This window comes from Hemibagrus wyckioides, linkage group LG16 (assembly GCF_019097595.1).
Source record: "Hemibagrus wyckioides isolate EC202008001 linkage group LG16, SWU_Hwy_1.0, whole genome shotgun sequence".
NCBI classification, from domain to species: Eukaryota; Metazoa; Chordata; class Actinopteri; order Siluriformes; family Bagridae; genus Hemibagrus; species Hemibagrus wyckioides.
In genome coordinates, this window is record NC_080725.1 from 579,826 (window position 1) to 597,500 (window position 17,675).

Consider the following 17,675-nt stretch of genomic DNA (forward strand, 5'->3'; position numbering starts at 1 on the left):
AAGTGTCTTCACAACTGAAATATGTGGGATATTGGGTAGGTGTTAAAATGATCGGCAAGGTTTGTGTGTGTGTGTGTGTGAGAGAGAGAGAGATAAGGAGAGGGACAGACAGACAGACAGACAAGAGAGAGACAGAGAGAGAGACAATCTGTCCATTAGAAAATTATGATGGAGACAAATAATTTATTATCCAGATCAAACTTTTTAAAATCGAAATTTAAGGCTCAGCTACTGTTGGTCAAACTGCTGAAGAAGTTAATGCTGGTTCTGATAGAAAGGGGTCAGAATACGCAGTGCAGGACGGGTCAGGGCTGTTTTGGCAGCAAAAGGGGGACCAACAGAATATTAGGCAGGTGGTCATAATGTTATGCCTGATCAGTGTGTTCTGCTGTATATATTGTTATATTTTAGTGCATTTATCCTTTGTTTATTCTGTTGTGTAATTTTTATATTTTCTTTTGCTGCTGATCTCTGAGATCTACCAAACAAATTTCATTGTATCACCACAATGACAATAAACTCTCTCTCTCTCTCTCTCTCTCATATAATAAACCTCGGCCAACCAGGAGGTCATGGACCTATGTTTGTGCGCAGGGGTATCGTCATGTTGAAATAGGTTTGAGTTCCACTGAAGGGAAATCGTACTGCAACAGCATAAAATATTCTAAATGTAGTTTTACTTAAATGGAAAAAAGACAAACACACGCAGCAAAAGCACACAATGTCCTTAGAAGAGTGAATTTATATGATTTTGTTAAGTTAGACAATGAAGTGCACATAAAATTGGAAAACGTTAACAGTTATGCATACACACTTATAAAAACATATGCAGGCACTTTTCAACACACTGAATGCAATAGAACTGTTTTGATCAAACATGGCCATTTCAATTTCTGAGTTATTTCTCTAAATACCAAACACTGATAAGGATTTTATTTCATAGACTATTTTCAAATTATTCCTGTTCTGTGAAAGTCATCTGAATAAACATTTAGACCACAGACACTTTGGCGCTTGACAATCAGTTAATGTCAATATTATTAAAAAGGGAATCCATTTATAGCACCATATAGCGACCAATAATTCATGATTTGACAAAAAGGAAAAAAAAGAGAAAGAAAAATATGGCTTTTATACTCCATAACAGACAGAAGTTTGACAGAATTACCAGAAGGTGTAACTGTTCTTACAAACAACAAAACACTGACAAACGTGTATGAACATAAATTTAATAGAAGATAGCATTTGTAACATTTTCATAGCTTTATTATTCGTTTCTTTTTTTAAAAAATGATATGTTTTCTCTCTGAATTGTTTCAACGCAAGGTTAATCATTGCACTGCTGGTCCAATTGGCACAAATATGCACTCAACTGTTCCTGATTTAGATTACCAGGAGAAGGTCTTCATCACCAAAACGCATCATCTTTGGAAAAATGACTAAATGTCACAAACACCCCCCACCCCACCCCATATAACTCACAGAAGATGTGAAAATATCTCTTACCACACGCTTTGGTCATCTGACAGACCCTAATATATATATCCACATAATGACCAGTGACCAAGAAGCCATTCGCCTGCTCACATCTAATCATTCAGCTCTTAGAAAACACTACAGTTCAACACAGCCCAAGGCCTGTGAAGTGAATTTGGATCAGTAAAAACAAGTGAAGACCCATGCATTTTAGGTACATCAAACTAAATCTAAATAATCTACTACTACACTAATCATATTGCTCTATTAAAAGCGCAGTTACTTGCATACGGTGTGCAAAAAACGAAACGAAAAGAAAAAGCCGAAAAGAAACCGGTGGCATGGTGATGCTCAGAAAAAAATAAAGACAAATAAAGAAATAAACAACTTAAAATAGATATCCTGATACATTTGTTCACTTTTTACCCACTGCATCGCTTTAATTATTTAGCCTGGATTTTGACCCAGCAAGCCTGCAAGCCTGCGATCGTAGCTAAACACTTGGATAGATGAAGCTCTCAGGACTCGCAGCCCTGAGTGGCGTTTCTGAGGGTGTGTGAGGAGCTTCTCACTGCTCATGGCCGTCCTCCCTCAGCTCTGAGGGCAGGAACTTATACTGCTGCTGTCGGATCTGGGCTAGCTTCCTCCTGGCTTCATCCAGCTCCCTCTCCTTCCTTAACATCTCCTCCTGAGCAGCAATGATCTGTAGAGACACACACACACACACACATCCATGAATACATAAACATGACATGTGTCACTGTATTAATCCCATCGTGGCTATCTAATTGGATATGACATGATTACAAAATAATCCCAATTTATCAATTTAAGTAGCCAAAGTTTTAAATAGTTTTTATGCATAAAATATTAACACAGCACAGTTAAATTAATCAAATGTCATTAAGCAGGTCATAGCCACATGTGTAAGTAATCAAGCTTAATAAATCTCTGTTGTTTCAGAGTGTGTGTGTGTGTGTGTCACTGCTAATTTTAAACACACACACAATGAAACCACTGTTGCTTCAAAAAGGACTCTTGCATGTTCGTGCCATCAGGAGATGCACAAAACTACGTGAGCCGGATGTTGATTAGTAAAATATTAAGTGGTCTAGTTTAATATTTCCTAATGTAAACAAAAGTAATGATGTTGAATGGTGATGGTGAAAAAAAGGATCACAATTCCACAATTCCTGAAACCATTTGGGATTTGTTTATAACAGGAAAAGCAATGACTGTTCACCGATGTAGCCCATCAGTGGACAGTCTGGGTCGACACAAATGATGACATCCACCACTATGGGCATTATCCTATTTTAGGATGCTGGGGCAGAACCTGTTAGATCCCTGATTTCTCTCGAAAATATTCCTGCTGGTAAAAACGCTTGGATTTGCAGGTGCTGCATTTGTGTGGATTATATTCCTCTAGAACCTGAGGCAAAAACGTGATAATTGTGTTGATAATCTACTTAAAACTGGCAGCAAAAATAAAAAGTCACTCCAATCTCTTAAACCTACACACGCAGGTTACACACACATTTACATGTTTATAACATTAGTAAGTAAGGGCACAGCTCAGGTCGAGTGCATGCTGTTGACTCTCTCCGTCTTACCTGAGCGATGCCGCCCACCATCTTGCTCTTGACCATGACAGCCTGATCATCCTGGGCATCGAAAGCAGCCTTCTGAGCTGCCTTCACTAGATTATCTGAAGCCTTCTTAACAGCGTTGCCAGCAGCCTGGAGAAGCAGAAAGCAGCAAGATTGTTTTAAAACTTTTGTGGCATGTTATTAATTAATTAACTGTAATGCAGAACTCTCTACAATCTTCTGTCCAATCTGTTAGACACAGAATAAAGTTCTACCATGTCAATGTTTCTTACACGTTATGATAAACACATCACTGGTGAGTAAAAGGATGTTCTTCATGCTTTGTTAATTATATTTATTTTGACATGAAAAACATATGTAAAAGTCATAGGTCTAAATCCCTAAGCTAACCAAAGATCACACGTGTTATCCAAAATTGAGAAACCTTAAAAATCTAATCACTCTCTTAGCAGATCATACACCCTCACACATGCATGATGGAGAAATGCAGACCTCCTGAAAAGACCATGGTACACCATAACACTGCTCCAAAGATGTCTTTAAAAGGCAATGCAGAGTGAATAAGTAGTTTGCCGATGATTCACTCGAAACAAAACACACGTCTAAGTGACTCCTCTGGCAGCTATTCCACAAACATTTTTTTTCTCGTTTTGCCTTTTGAGGCAGTGACAGCAAAAGATTTCCTGCTGGCTACTGGAAGAGATTCACTGCTTAGCCTGTGCAAGTGTCAGGGCTTTAAATTTGTCCTCTTACCCAATACTAGCATTAGACTGTCCAGAACATGAGAATACTCTCACTTTTGTTGCCTGGGTACAGCGCGGTCAGTAGACAGACTGGTATAAATACTAACATTCATTTAAAAAGGTAAACAGCAAGTATTCTTAAGTTCTCGGTGCTTCCTTTTGACCTCTTCACAGAAGTGTGTAGGTCATTTTTAACCATAACTTTTTAACCTTCTGCCACAACAATCTCAACCTTCTGTTTATTCACTCTAGTTTCTATTTACATTATCTCTGTAAGGTATGATGAAATGCTAATAAAACAAGACATGCCTTAATAAAGCAAGAGTTCTGTTAAACAAGTTTCTGAAGTCCCTTCAATTTGTGATGCTCTAAAACCAAATAAAAAGCTTTATTAATGGCACTTAATACACATTAAACTCTGATATTCATTACACGTGTAAAAATTATTCCTATAATAAACATCTTGATGCATCTGCAATGCTAAAGGGCAAAGCAGGAGTCAACTGAAGGCACTTAATGATCAGCACTAACAGTCTCAGTGTGGAATAACGTGGCTGAAGAAATCCACACACATGAGCAGGGTACAGCTGCTGCTGCAGATTCAGAAGGGCTAAGACTCTGCTGATTGAATGGGAGAACTGGAGATGCCACAGACGTGCCACAATCTTAAATGGTTGAGGCTCTCTGCAGACTCCCCACAGGATTGCCATTAATACAAGTGATAATTAATTGAGGAAAAGTTTATGATCGCATGAATGCTCAAGACAAAAATAGGCAACTGTGTAGTTACACTACATAAACATACGGTCACTCATATCAATGCAATATGAGAGTGACTGTCCATACACTAGTAATGAAATCTGATTAAAAAGGCAAAAAAAATCAAATGAAAAGCACTTAATCTAATCAAAAGAATAATTAAAAAAAAAAAATAGTACAAAGCTGCTAGCTAAGCCATGCTGATGCATCCCAGATAAAAAGAACTGACCACAGGATGTGTATAATGGAGCTAAACATAGAATGATCTAAGCTCAATAGAACAGTTGGACATGGATGGAAATGTCGTGTTAAGCCTAGAGGGTAAAACCAGGGACTATTTCAGGCTCTAGATACACCTCTAGCACCGCACACACTATTGTGTAGATGAAGAAAAAAAGCTATGAGCCTTCCCCACTAAGCAAATGTTGATATCAGTGCATCAGAAATCTAGCAGAAGCATGTGACACACAGACAGGAATGACAAAAGAGGAATATAAGAGGGGGAAAAGAGAACAATGTGTATTATGCAAGATTTTAAAAGTCTTTGGCTTTTTCAGGCCTGCCTGAGTGTTCCAACTTATTGCTCCTCTGTTCGCACTCTCAACTCATTCACCTTTACCCACATCCCCAACTGACCTGCAGTCTCTTCATGGTTTGTGAGTCCTGGTCAGCCTTGACCTTGCAGGCCACAAGCAGCTGAGCTGTGGAGGCAGCCACCTGTTTGGCTGAAGAAATGAGCTTCTCCTCACTAGCATGGCCCTGTACTGCAGAGTTCGCTGCCTCACACAGGTTGTTGGTTGCTGCAGCCACCATGCGAGCCTGGAAGGAAAAAAAATAAGCAGCAAGTTTAGACATTCTTTTAACTCTCACTTATCTTTCTACTGTGAATATATCAGGTAAAACTGGACTTTGCAATCTGAATATTCATAAGAGCAGGATTTCTTGGTCATCAAAAAGTGTCTAAAAATTTAGAGACCACATCAAGTCAGAAATTAAGTGAGAAGAATCTGTTTACAAATTAAACACAGAACACAAAATATGGATTAATACAAGGTTTGAGTGACAAACAGGTTACATTAAGCGTAAGTGCTGACTGTGTGATGGCTTTTATTATGACGTGACCTTTACAAATATACAACAAGTTTGTCCAAGTTTCCAGTTACGTAGACATGCTACTGTCTGCGTTAAAGGGCTTTCAAAAACCACCTGCCAAATCTGGAACTGATGGCTCTTACAGTATGTGAGAAATATTTATCCACTCTAAACAGTACTTACAGCTGAAATGAGACCCTGAGACCACTGTCCATCATCAACCGCATTTGCTGGGATGGCGCCGACCTGGGCAGAGGATGCAAACACACACGTTATAAGCAAATGTTATAAGCAAATCTTTTTTTAATTAAAACTGTAATTCAAGGTCTCAGTACATGAGCGGTGCTCTCACCTTGCCCTGGGCCACCAGCTCTCTCTGTGCAGCAGATGCCGCCTTCACCAGCGCACTAGTGGCCGCAGCAATGGACTTGGCTGCCTCCAGAATCTGCTCCTCAAAGTTCAGGCTCTCATCAGCCTCCTGTTCAAAAACACAAGTAAATACTACCATCATTTCTGTCACACTGCAGGGATACTCCTGCATTTTTCCAAGCATGCTGGATGAAAAATGGCACAATGGCATCTGGGTTCATGGTCTGGTGGCGAAAATGATTCATAGCATGCTGCACATGAAAAATCGAGCTGTGAACCCCGATTTTTAGATTTCACACAGTTTCAGGTTTACCTTTCTTCCCAGGGCAAACTGTTTGAAGCAAACAAGAACAAGTGGGCATGTTGATTCCGAGAAAGTTGAAGTCAGATGTTCAGCAAAAAGCATCAACAATATCAGAGCAAGTTTCAACCTGCCATTCTATCAACATAGCTAATGTAGAATAATTATAATTAACTAATAATGTGGTATTAGACATTTCCCCTGGACATCATACTTCAATCACACCCACAGTAAGAATACAATTAAATGTGGTAAAACATTCCAAGGCTGAAATCCAACTATAGAACAGTTAAGCCTGTAGCAGTCGGCTGGCTTGGGTGTGACAAAGCTGAAGGTGGTGGAAAAAGCCCTCTCACCTTCGGCTTGGCTCGCGGCTTCAGCTGCTCCAGTTTCTTGGCGGCGGCTTCGATGGCGGCCGCTGCGCCGAGCAGCTCGTTCTCTGCAATGACGGTGGGATCCTCGGGGTCTACCCATTCAGTGCCTGCCAGATATAAACAGAAAAGCAGGAGATTAGGAAAGTAATGGAATATGGAATTAGTTTAGCAGTTGGCAAATATGTCAGGTACCCAATTTTAATATTATTAATTAATTTTAATATAATAATATTAGAGTATTATAAATGTCTGAGTTTGGGGGATGAAGTCTAACAAGAAAGAATACAGTTTAGATAACTACAGACAGGAAGGGTTCATATAGATTCACATACAGCGCAAGATTTTGTGCTGGTTTTATGTTCATTAACTTTTACTGTGACTGCTGAACTACTTGGTGTCCCATCATAACCTCCCTTCTCATGATTTTTTTTTTTAATATCTGATATAAAGTTTAGAAATGACAGGTTAAAAGACAATAGAGGAATCAGTAGCAGTTAGAGTGTTTAATGTGTGAACCAGAGTCAGGACCAACTAACAGCACGGAAGGAAAGCAGTGTTGTTTTGATTTGAGCGAACTCTTCCAACACATGAACTTGGGTGTAATTCCACTATATTCCCTTAAACATGCCATACTGCCCTGTCAGTGTTTAGAGGAATGCATGTTGCTTTGCTAAGGTAATAACAAAATCCCACATATGATATATGATGTATGACAGGAACCATCACAGCTAGCCTTGTGTAAAACCTGGCTGTGGGCGTGAGAGATAACACCGTGTAAGCCTGGGTGTGCACGCCATTTTGGTACAGACATGTTTTTGTATCAGCACCTTTCATGGCTTCAGCTGCCTGGATGAGCTCAGTGACGGAGCCAGCCACCCGCTTGGAGAAGGTTGCCAGCTGCTGCTTCAGATCGTGAGTGGGCTTTTGGATAATCTAGAGAAATAAAAAAAAAAAACAGGTAAGGAAACACACAAAACATAGTGCTTTAGAGGAGAATCACAGGCAAAAAGAAACCAGCATCATAATGATTAGTAATGCAGTATATGACTTTCTCTCTTATAGGGGCTGTCCATCTGATCTGAAACTCTGACCAACTTGACACAAGGAACTCAAAGTTAAATCATCATAAGCATTTACAATTCTGGCATTTGGCAGACACACATTTTATCTCATTTTTATACAACTGAGCAGTTGAGGGTTGAGGGCCTTGCTCAAGGGCCCAGCAGTGGCAGATTAATGGATCTGGGATTCAAACTGACAACCAGTAGTCAAACACCTATATATATCATCATGCTCATAATGACTTCACAATATACTACAGAGTTCCTCTGTGTGTGTGAGTGCCTGTCTATCTGTGTGTTAGAGAGAATGTCCTCTGAGTATCCTTGAGATTTGTGCTGGTGAGTGTATAACAGGTGTTTGTCATTAGTTTGGCGACTATGAGGGCTGGCAGGCATGTCGCTCTCTGCCCATTCAAATACAGCACTAAGAAAAGCCTCAGCCCCAACAATGCACATTCATACACACACACACACACACACACACACCCACCAAAGAATAACACTCACTCTCTAAAGCACATACACATATTTTACCTGATAGTAGAGGTACCATTACACACACACACAAATTTTTAACATTATAGATTAAAATGTTCAGCTGTCTGAGCTTGAGAATGGTTTCTAATGTATTCATGACATTAATGTACTCATGACATTTCAGCACATGTTCAGGAGCATGGTTAATGTTATAAATACACACTGAATCCATGCAAGTAATTTTTTAACTAAATAATCCACTGCATGTGTAACACCACACACTATGATCTGTAGCTAACACACAGAAAAGGGGCTTGTCTTTTAATACGGTAATACCTACATTCCATTACATATATACATCTTTGACTAAATATAGTATTAAATATTTAAAAAAAGTATTAATATGAAGTTTAAAAAACATAATGCAGGATTACCCAATCATGATGTTATGCTTTTTACCTTTTTAACAGATTACAGAGATTTTTAACACAGGTGGACAGTTTCAGTATTAGATATTAAAACTACAGATCTAACATTAGCTTCATTTTCACATTCTTTCATTGTGTTTATTAGCATTTATCATCAGCTGTTATTACTAACTGACCCTACATCAGCATATTTCTCTGGATAATGAAGATAGGTATAACACTCAAATGACAGCACATCAACTCCCTCCTCAGTCATGCATGCTGTTCTGTAGAAAACAAACATTTAGTTTGTTTTAAAATAGCAATACTCTCAAAATCTTGAGCCATGTGTGAGTGGATAAGAATATCTCTTGGGGTCAAAGGCTGTTAATCTATTTGGATACACACAGAGAGGGGCACACACTCGTGCAGATCAGTCAGCTTCTACTTACCGGCTACCACAGTGAACACACACACACACACACACACACACACAAACAAACACACACAAACAAACACACACACACAAACACACACACACAAACACACACACACACACAAACACACACACCAGTAAAACAGAAAAAAGAGATTAAAAGGGTCAGGATGATACTATATGCAAAGGCAGTATATGTGCTAATGTGCCACAAAAAATTGTACTGGATTAAATGTTTAACAGCTTGTCTAGTAGCAGAGGTTAATCTACACAGGAAAACGGATAGAGAGCACTTAGCAAAACACTTCTAGCTTTTCCTTGTGTGCTGACAGTAAGGGCCTTTTCACAGGGTCATTTTCCCCCTAGGCCATTTCAATATGGATTATGGCACACCTGATTAAGTGTGAAAGCTGTTTTTAAACAGGTCCAAACGGTCCAAAACATGTCTGCTCTACCAAAAAAACTGTGCTTTGGACTTCAGCAATCAGCTCCTGGGGCCCAGTGTTCAATAACAGGATGGCTGAACGGCTAAATGTTCATAACTCCCTGACTTTAGATTCAGAATGGTGGAGAACGACTGTATGTAATCTGTAGCTAAGTGCCTTTTCAGTAAAATGGCCTCTAATGAAAGGCTTTACCTAACCTACTGGCAAGATCCTACCAGAAAAAGAAACATTCATGGAATAAATTAAATAAACATCATAAAGGACAATATTACTGTAGATTTTAATGAAGATTTTCATCTGTTTAACAGCAAGCCTGTAATAGTGAGCCCCTATTCAAAAAAAGCCTAGAATTAAACCTAGGTTCAAACTTGAGTATACAACCAAGTGTGAATACCCTGTAAAATTGATGATAATGAAAAAGCAATACAGGAATTGATTGTGCAGACCACTGTGAGAAGTGACCGGAGGATTTTGTCCCACTGCTGCCAGAGTGCTACAGCAAAATAACAAGCAGCTCAATGGTAAATGACACTAAGTATGCCTCTAATGACACACCCTGAAGTCTTGTGTGTGTGTATGTGTGTGTGTAAAAGAGTAAGAGGATCTCCCTGATTGCAGAAGCTATAAACACTCTGGCCAATAAGGGGCACTAACTTACCACAAGCACATGCTCCAGGAGACCCAGGTAGCCATTGGCACACTCCTTTCCGAAGCGCAGGGCACGAGTCTGCACCTCTGGGTTTACCTCTGGGTGGTAAGCCGCTTGCTATAAGTAGAAAGTATATAACAAAACAAATGAATAAAATAAACAGAACAAAAACATCAAGCTGAAAATTATGGGCTGTAAGAATTTGTGTTACCTTGCATGAGTGCAGCATTTCGGCTATGGCTCTTCTGCTCAGGTTGGCAGTAGCGATGATGTCCTCCTGGCGACATGAGTTTCCAGCAGCCACAGCTTTGGCAGTGGCCTGCGTGATGCCTTTGGTCATGCGGATGAACTCCTCGGGAGTAGCTGTCTTTGGAGGAGGATCTGGACTGCTGAACACCTAAAAGACCACATGATACTGGACGCTTATAAACCATAACCACAGACCCTCTAAATCCTGATGAGGTATTCAGTGTAATTGTGTTGTTTTCAATGCCAACATCTCGGTATCTTTCCACAGCTCTGCTAAATGCTCGAATCTGACTGATCTGGAGGTCATCATCAATTATATACAACAACAGCCCAGACAATGGTGTAATAATGTACTTGTTCTAATATTTTATCTTTTTTTATAGTAACAGCTCATTCACAGTGGCATGATAAATAGATGCCCTACTTTTTAAGCACTAATGGCCCTCTTCTCTTTACATAACAGAACACTACAACTGGGTAGCAGCAGTCTGACAAACAAAGGAAAGATGAACCCTACAGCTCCCACTCAGAGATCATGGCTATTTATGCTCTCTCATGCTGGCCAAGGATTGCTGTGATATCATGAGTATTCAAACTTCATCAATAGCCATCAGATCACAGCTGTCACGGCCAATCACTGGTCAGTTTATTGTTTTAGCCTGAGCTTAAATGAGTGAGATGATGAAGTGAAGAAGTTCCTCACAGCCAGCTCCTGTTTGATGTGCTCAATGGTGGCCTCCAGTGCCCGTGTGCCTTTAGTAGCCTCGTCCTCCACAGCCTTCACCGTCTTCAGCAGGGACGTGACATTCGTAACCATCACCTAATGACAACCAGCACTGCAATTTAGTGTGAAGCAAGTCTCCATGTAATACAAACATATAGGATGCAATCAGAAGATAAGGAGTGTAAACAGAAACGCATAAAAACAGAGCATCATACTGAATATATTTCAGTAGTATCACTGGTATTTAACTGGCCTATTTTAATTTAATGTATTATTTAAGTTCACAATCTTTGAAGATGATCTCATTCACCATGATCAGATCACTAACCACAGGGGATTGTGGATTGCTCACTACCCTGTAATCCTGGGAGGGGACATTTGTATGTGTGTGTGTGTGTGTGTGTGCGCGCCTAAATGACCTCTAGTGTTGAACACTAGTACAGTTATTAACAACCATTAAGGAAAAATTAAGAAATGCAAATCCAATTCAATAGGAAACTGCATGCTTCTCTGAACAATATAGTCTATGTGTCTGTAGATGTCTATTTTCACTGTTAAACGTTGTTTGCAGCAAACACATAATGTGACAAGTTTGCATCTAAAAACTAATTTCAGGTTTTGGTGGCTAGCTGCTGTCACACAGAAGAGCAAGGGCTTTTTTTGTTTTGCTTCTTTACTCTGTTCTCCTCCTCATGGTCATGTCCTGCTTACTCTGCAACAATCTATATCTAGACACAGATTTCTGTTCTATTCTACATGTTCTATTCTACATTCTATATGTACTGTTCTCTTCTGTGCTGACTAGTGATTTAGCATAACTGAACGACCTTAGCAGAGCTCTTCAGCTGGAGCATGGCCGGGTCATCATGGGGCTTGCCGGCTGCTGCCTTGGTGGTTCTTATGAGGTCACCCAGAGCTTTAGCCACATCTTTGACTGCGTTGATCAGGACCACCTATAGCAGAGAGCACAGCTTTGTTACTGTGAACAGCACAGAGAGAAGAACAACACTGACATCTACTGACGTCCAACACACATTCACTCACACTGAAGTGGTAGTGTACTGCAACACTGCAATATGCACATAAACACAATCAAATGAGCAGCAGTCACGAATGAAAAACAAATAAATGAAGGAACTCCTGGAGTAGTGATGTGGGTACTAGTAAAGCAAGCAAATAAATGTTGATGAAAGTTATTGATGGAAAATATACGTATTTTAAGTTTTAATAACATTCTGTAGACTTTACATATTAAAGGCAAGGATGAAAGGTTCATGATATACAAACAAAATGACTAAAAATGAAGTTTTGAAGTTGACAGAATGTAATATAGTAATTTCTAAGAATTATTACCATAATCATAAACATAATGTTCTTATGGGATTGTGCACCAGACACTACAATATGAGATTAATGATAAGGGGAGCAGGGCTTTGATATAAATGCTTCTGTAGTGAAGAATAAGCCTAGTTCAACTGAGTTAATGTTAAACAGCAGCAGAGCAGGAGCCTCACTGTCTGAGCATTCTTATACCAAACAACTCTTTCCTAAAGAACAGCCAATCGCAGAATGAATAAAGACCTTGAATGACTTTCATAGGTGGCATTCAGGGCTGTATACAGACATTCATTAGAAACATAAAAACCTGACATTATATATATATATATATATATATATATATATATATATATATATATGATAAATATATATATCACTATATACGGTTGCCTCAGTGGCCACTTGCATTAAAATACTATCTTTATTTTTTTTTTTCAGGAATTTCTGAATGCTGCCATAGGAACAAGATGAAGCAGAATCGTGTGCCAAAATGCAGCGTGCACTGATTGTGTTCTAGATATACGGCCACAAAGAGAACCATGCTGGCCAACACGTGTCTTTCTTCATTCCCGTGGGACAGATTAATACACACACACACACACACACACACAAACACACAAACACACACATGTCCTGATGACCAGAGAAAACACAAACAAGCAGTACCCACATCCTGACCAACAGGAAAGCCACAGGAAGAAAAAAGAGTCTTGTTTGTCGAGAAGAGATCAGTTCGAAACGTAGGAAACAGAAAGAAAGAGGAACTGAGTACAACAACACAGTCTGTCTGCATAGTGATGTATCCAAGACAGACTTTTAAGAAGGATGGTGACTTGTTTCAATGACAGCATCAAGAACATACAGACGTTAAGAAAAATTTTGCTTAGATGTGCGGAGAAAAAAATAAAAATAAAAATCAGCATTTAATAAAAGAATATTTCCCACTGCTTATTAAAAACAGACAGGAGCTTATACAGCAGCTATCTTGATTAATATGTGTAAAATATGTGTCTTTGTGGTTAACTAGTTTACTAAAAATGAAAGAAATACAAAATGTGTTTGACATTTTAAAAGCTTTTATACACTCACCGCATGGTTTGGTTAAAAACATTTTTGACAAGTTCTTTTTTCTTTTTCCTTCAGAATAACTTCCCTTCAATTAAAGGTACACTTTCATAGTCTGAGATTAAGCAAATTTTCCACCAAGACTTTTCCCCCATCATTTTTAAAGATTCCAATGAAGCAAGAGTTAACTATATAAAGAAATAAATAAATGTATTTTTTTTTTTATACAGACACAAAAGACAGTCGTACCTGTGTCTCGGGGTCCTCGGAGCCAAGGCTGGCGGCTCCCAGCTTGACCACATCGGCCAGTTTGGTAATGGTGTTGACTGAGGACTGGGCAGCTTGCGCCAGCTTCTCCTGACTGGCTCCTGCTCCAGACACCAGCAGCTTGGTGTCCTCTACCAGAACTTTAGCCGTCTTCAGGATGTTCTCTCTGGACAGACAAAACCAAACAAACAAAAAAACAAAGGAATCTTTGAACTGAATTTTGTTTTAAGATTGACCCAAGTATTAGTATTGCTATATCTGAGCTCTGAGTAGCAACTGATGACAAACATACACCATCATGCACACAGCAATCTTAATGTAGCAGTATACTTATAGCAATTTTTGTCCATGATGTGTAATCTTTAATGGATTTATGAAACCATCACAGGTGTGAAAGTGTGATGTTTATGTACAAGATATGTACAAAATGTGCCAGGCCATATGATTTTTTTTAAGCAGTCATTAAATTCATGATGATCAGTGTGTGTATGTTTGAGGTGGGTGGTGGTGTGTGTTGGGTGTAGTTTCTGCCTGTTGGCCTACTGACTGCCTTAACAACAGTCAGTGTTTTATAGACAATGCAGTTCAAGTCTTCAGGTGGCATATTATTATGAATTATTAAATGTTTTAGGAGTTCATGAAAGTTTAAACCTGTGATCAGCGAAGGTTTCTGCATTCTCCCTGTTAAGTGTACCCGCTGTAGCAAACATGATGGTGGTGTCAAGGTCAGCAATAATGCCAGCCACAGCACTGGCAGCTGTGATACAAGCCTGGGTACCACGATTACCGGCCTGCAGCGCAGCCAACACATGAGACACCTGAGACAGAGAGAGAGAGAGAGAGAGAGAGAGAAATTGGAATAAACAAAGAGGTATATATGCAAATTACACAATTTAATATTACAATAAAGCATTAACACTTTCAGGTCAACTCTGTGAGGCAGCCAACTAATACAATCTGATGAAGTATGAAGCCGTAAGGGAAGACTTTACTCACTTTCTCAGAGACTTTGCGGGCAGCATCAATGAGCTCCTTCTTGGTGATTGAATCGTTGGGACTGCACTGGAGAGCTCCTGCCTTGGTGACCAATCCAGTGCAACTGTATCCTAGCTCTGTTACCTGCTTCTTAATGTGAGAGCCAATCTACAAGAGAACAGGAAGGATCATGACTTTATTACACAGATATACACATATCAGCAGGCAAAAGAGTGAGACTGCAGATACTATGACACACAAAAATATACACTGAAGACAGTGAAGAAATACTAATGTGACCATTAGGAGAGATACAGTGTTACTCATTACCTCATCGTTCTCAGCAGTGATGGCAGCACATTTAGCCTCTGATGCCAAGTCACCAAACTCGGTGGTCAACTGATTGGCTAGGCCTCCCAGCTCATCAGGGTTGGTGTTTGATTTAGTGACCTGGAGAGACAGCAAATAAACACCAGAAATGCTGGCTTTTTAGGGAGTCTTTAAACTTTAAAAAATAATTTTTTAAAACAATGTCTTGATATCATAGACTCCATCTAAATCACATGGAATTAGTCAGAAGGAACATATAAAAAAAACCAAGGGCATACCATCTCCTGAACAGTGACTGCAATAGCCTTGGCTGTCTTCACCATAGTAGTCTGGTAATCCACAAAGGTTCCTTCAGGCTCTACTCCAGGGTCCTCCAATTTGTTGAGGGCCTGAGTGATGGAGTTCACCATGCCTCCTACAGCTCCTGCTGCACTGGCTGTTTCAGCCATCGTACCTCCCAGGTCATCAACAGCCTCCTTCATCATCTGCACAGACTCTTCTAGGGCTTCCTGGGTGTGAGCCGCCTAGAAGCAAGACCAAGGAGAAAAAAATTAAAAGCTTGCTGAGTCTTACTAATGGTTCTGGAGCAGGGATTTAAGCATATTAAAGAGATTTTATGAAGAGGAATAGGTTATGTGACATAGGAAAAGGACTACAATACAGATCATTGCAGGAATCAGGGCAGCCATTTACTTCTCTGCACTAAACAGAGCTTTACCCCTAAACATTCAAACTGCAGGACTTATACAGGTTGTTCAGGAGGATTCAGAGAAATGTGGGTTATTTTACAAGAGAAGTCTTTAAAAAGAAAACACACTTTAGGGTTGCCGCCTGCTTCTTTGGCTGTATAGAGCATTTGTAAGGCAGACTCTGCCAGAGTCTTTGTCTGGTCCAGAACGCTCATCTGCTGCTGGCTGTTCAGGATTTTTGATGCAGTGCCAATGGCTGCCATGATGAGTGGCTCGAAGTAGCTCGCCATCTGAGAAACCTGAAAGACCAAAGAAAAACCAGAACCTTGAACAACCATGTTATCACCACACAGAAACCATTGCAATTGGAAGGAGGAAGAGTGCAAGGGTTATTAGTAAAGAAAATGGAGGTGTATATCATATCACAGGCTACATGTTGAATCATACCTTATGCCCTAGCTGGGAGGCATCGGAACGAGCTGCAATGGCCACTGGGTCGATTAGGTGGCTAATCTCCTGGACAGAGGCTGCCATCTGCTCATGCAGAGCCTGAGATAACAAACAACATGTTCTCTACTAAATTACTGCTAATTGCAATAGATATTAATCTACTGTTATAACCCAGATAACATGTATAAAAACTATGAGAAGTTCCTTTTGGAAATTCCCAAAACAAAGCTTGAGCCTTGTAGGATTTTTTTTTTTGTTGATTTTTTTTGTTGAAGTACTGGGTGTGTACTCTGCAGAAATGACACACACCTCATGGGAGATGTCATCTCTGGGTGTGAGTTGTTGGCTAATGGCAGCAAGAGAAGCCTGGTCCACTTCACGGATGCAGTTGTTGAGAACCTCAATGGCCTCGTCACACTCTCTTTGACCTGGAGCCTTATCTCTGTAATCAACAAAGAGTCAGGCATTAGCACTGAAATCCAGAAGCACTAAACAGGTAGTAAAGACTGAGGGCGGAAAATAAAACACGCTAAAACATACATATCTCACTGCTAAAAATCTAGAAGAGAAGTAGCAAAGTTAGAAAAGCTGAAGAAAAAGGTCAAACAGGATGTTGTTATAGTTAACAGGAAAACAACATACACACAGCACGGTTTTGGGGACATTAATAAATTTGCTCTAGTTATAATTTAGCACTGTTACTGGCTAGCCTTTAAAGCACGGCAGTACCTCATGTTGGTTATGAGCTTCTTGATGGAGTCGGACACGGTCCGGGAGTGGCCGGCTAGCACTGACCACTTGGGTGGGTCTTTGGGGTTCACGGCTAGAGAGCGTGCGGTCTGGATCAGACCTGTTGAGCTCTCCAGCATAGTTTTAGCTGCAGCCACGATGGGCTCCATGGCAGCCAGACCCTACATTCAAGTGCAAAAACACACACACACACAAATAAATATTCTTGCTAATCTATGCTACCACCTAAAGTAATTAGCCTAATAATGGGCCCAGCCTAATGTTACACAAAACTCAGAAGATTACTTAATGCTATTAGCTTGTTTATCTTTCAAAACAACAGGATGAACCTCAATTAGGAGCATGTACATTCATTCATGAATGATAGTTAATAGCACAATTGTTCAGCTTGTCTTGTATTAGATACACCAGAAACTTCTCCATGTTTATGCTATAAAAGGTTACGGTACCTCTGGGCTGATCTGTGCAGGCACACTGGCAAACTCTGGGTTGGAAGCAAAGGCGGTGAGATTATCCACAGCCTCAATCAGTGGCCCTGTGGCAGCCTTGCACTTCTGTCTGTTCTCCTGGTTGAAGGCTCCATCCAGGGCCTGAGGACACATATCATATCCACTTATACCCAGTGTAAAAATATTGCT

General features: G+C 39.9%; 1 protein-coding gene across 3 annotated transcripts in view; it reads right to left on the minus strand.

Annotated features, from left to right (window-relative positions):
• Positions 1 to 722: 722 nt before the first annotated feature.
• Positions 723 to 17,675, minus strand: part of tln1 (talin 1) — a 68,896-nt gene continuing 51,943 nt past the window's right edge. For all 3 annotated transcript variants that reach the window (XM_058412744.1, XM_058412745.1, XM_058412743.1), the window contains 21 exons: positions 17,487 to 17,627; positions 17,017 to 17,198; positions 16,597 to 16,729; positions 16,285 to 16,386; positions 15,966 to 16,136; positions 15,427 to 15,672; positions 15,149 to 15,268; positions 14,840 to 14,986; positions 14,495 to 14,661; positions 13,826 to 14,009; positions 12,001 to 12,126; positions 11,153 to 11,269; positions 10,412 to 10,597; positions 10,210 to 10,317; positions 7,552 to 7,657; positions 6,707 to 6,831; positions 6,033 to 6,158; positions 5,864 to 5,926; positions 5,225 to 5,407; positions 3,090 to 3,215; positions 723 to 2,179 (listed from right to left, as the gene is read on the minus strand). In XM_058412744.1, coding sequence (XP_058268727.1) covers positions 2,045 to 2,179; positions 3,090 to 3,215; positions 5,225 to 5,407; positions 5,864 to 5,926; positions 6,033 to 6,158; positions 6,707 to 6,831; positions 7,552 to 7,657; positions 10,210 to 10,317; positions 10,412 to 10,597; positions 11,153 to 11,269; positions 12,001 to 12,126; positions 13,826 to 14,009; positions 14,495 to 14,661; positions 14,840 to 14,986; positions 15,149 to 15,268; positions 15,427 to 15,672; positions 15,966 to 16,136; positions 16,285 to 16,386; positions 16,597 to 16,729; positions 17,017 to 17,198; positions 17,487 to 17,627 — 2,994 coding nt within the window. In that variant the 3' untranslated portion in view covers positions 723 to 2,044. The remainder of the gene's footprint in view (positions 2,180 to 3,089; positions 3,216 to 5,224; positions 5,408 to 5,863; positions 5,927 to 6,032; positions 6,159 to 6,706; positions 6,832 to 7,551; positions 7,658 to 10,209; positions 10,318 to 10,411; positions 10,598 to 11,152; positions 11,270 to 12,000; positions 12,127 to 13,825; positions 14,010 to 14,494; positions 14,662 to 14,839; positions 14,987 to 15,148; positions 15,269 to 15,426; positions 15,673 to 15,965; positions 16,137 to 16,284; positions 16,387 to 16,596; positions 16,730 to 17,016; positions 17,199 to 17,486; positions 17,628 to 17,675) is intronic.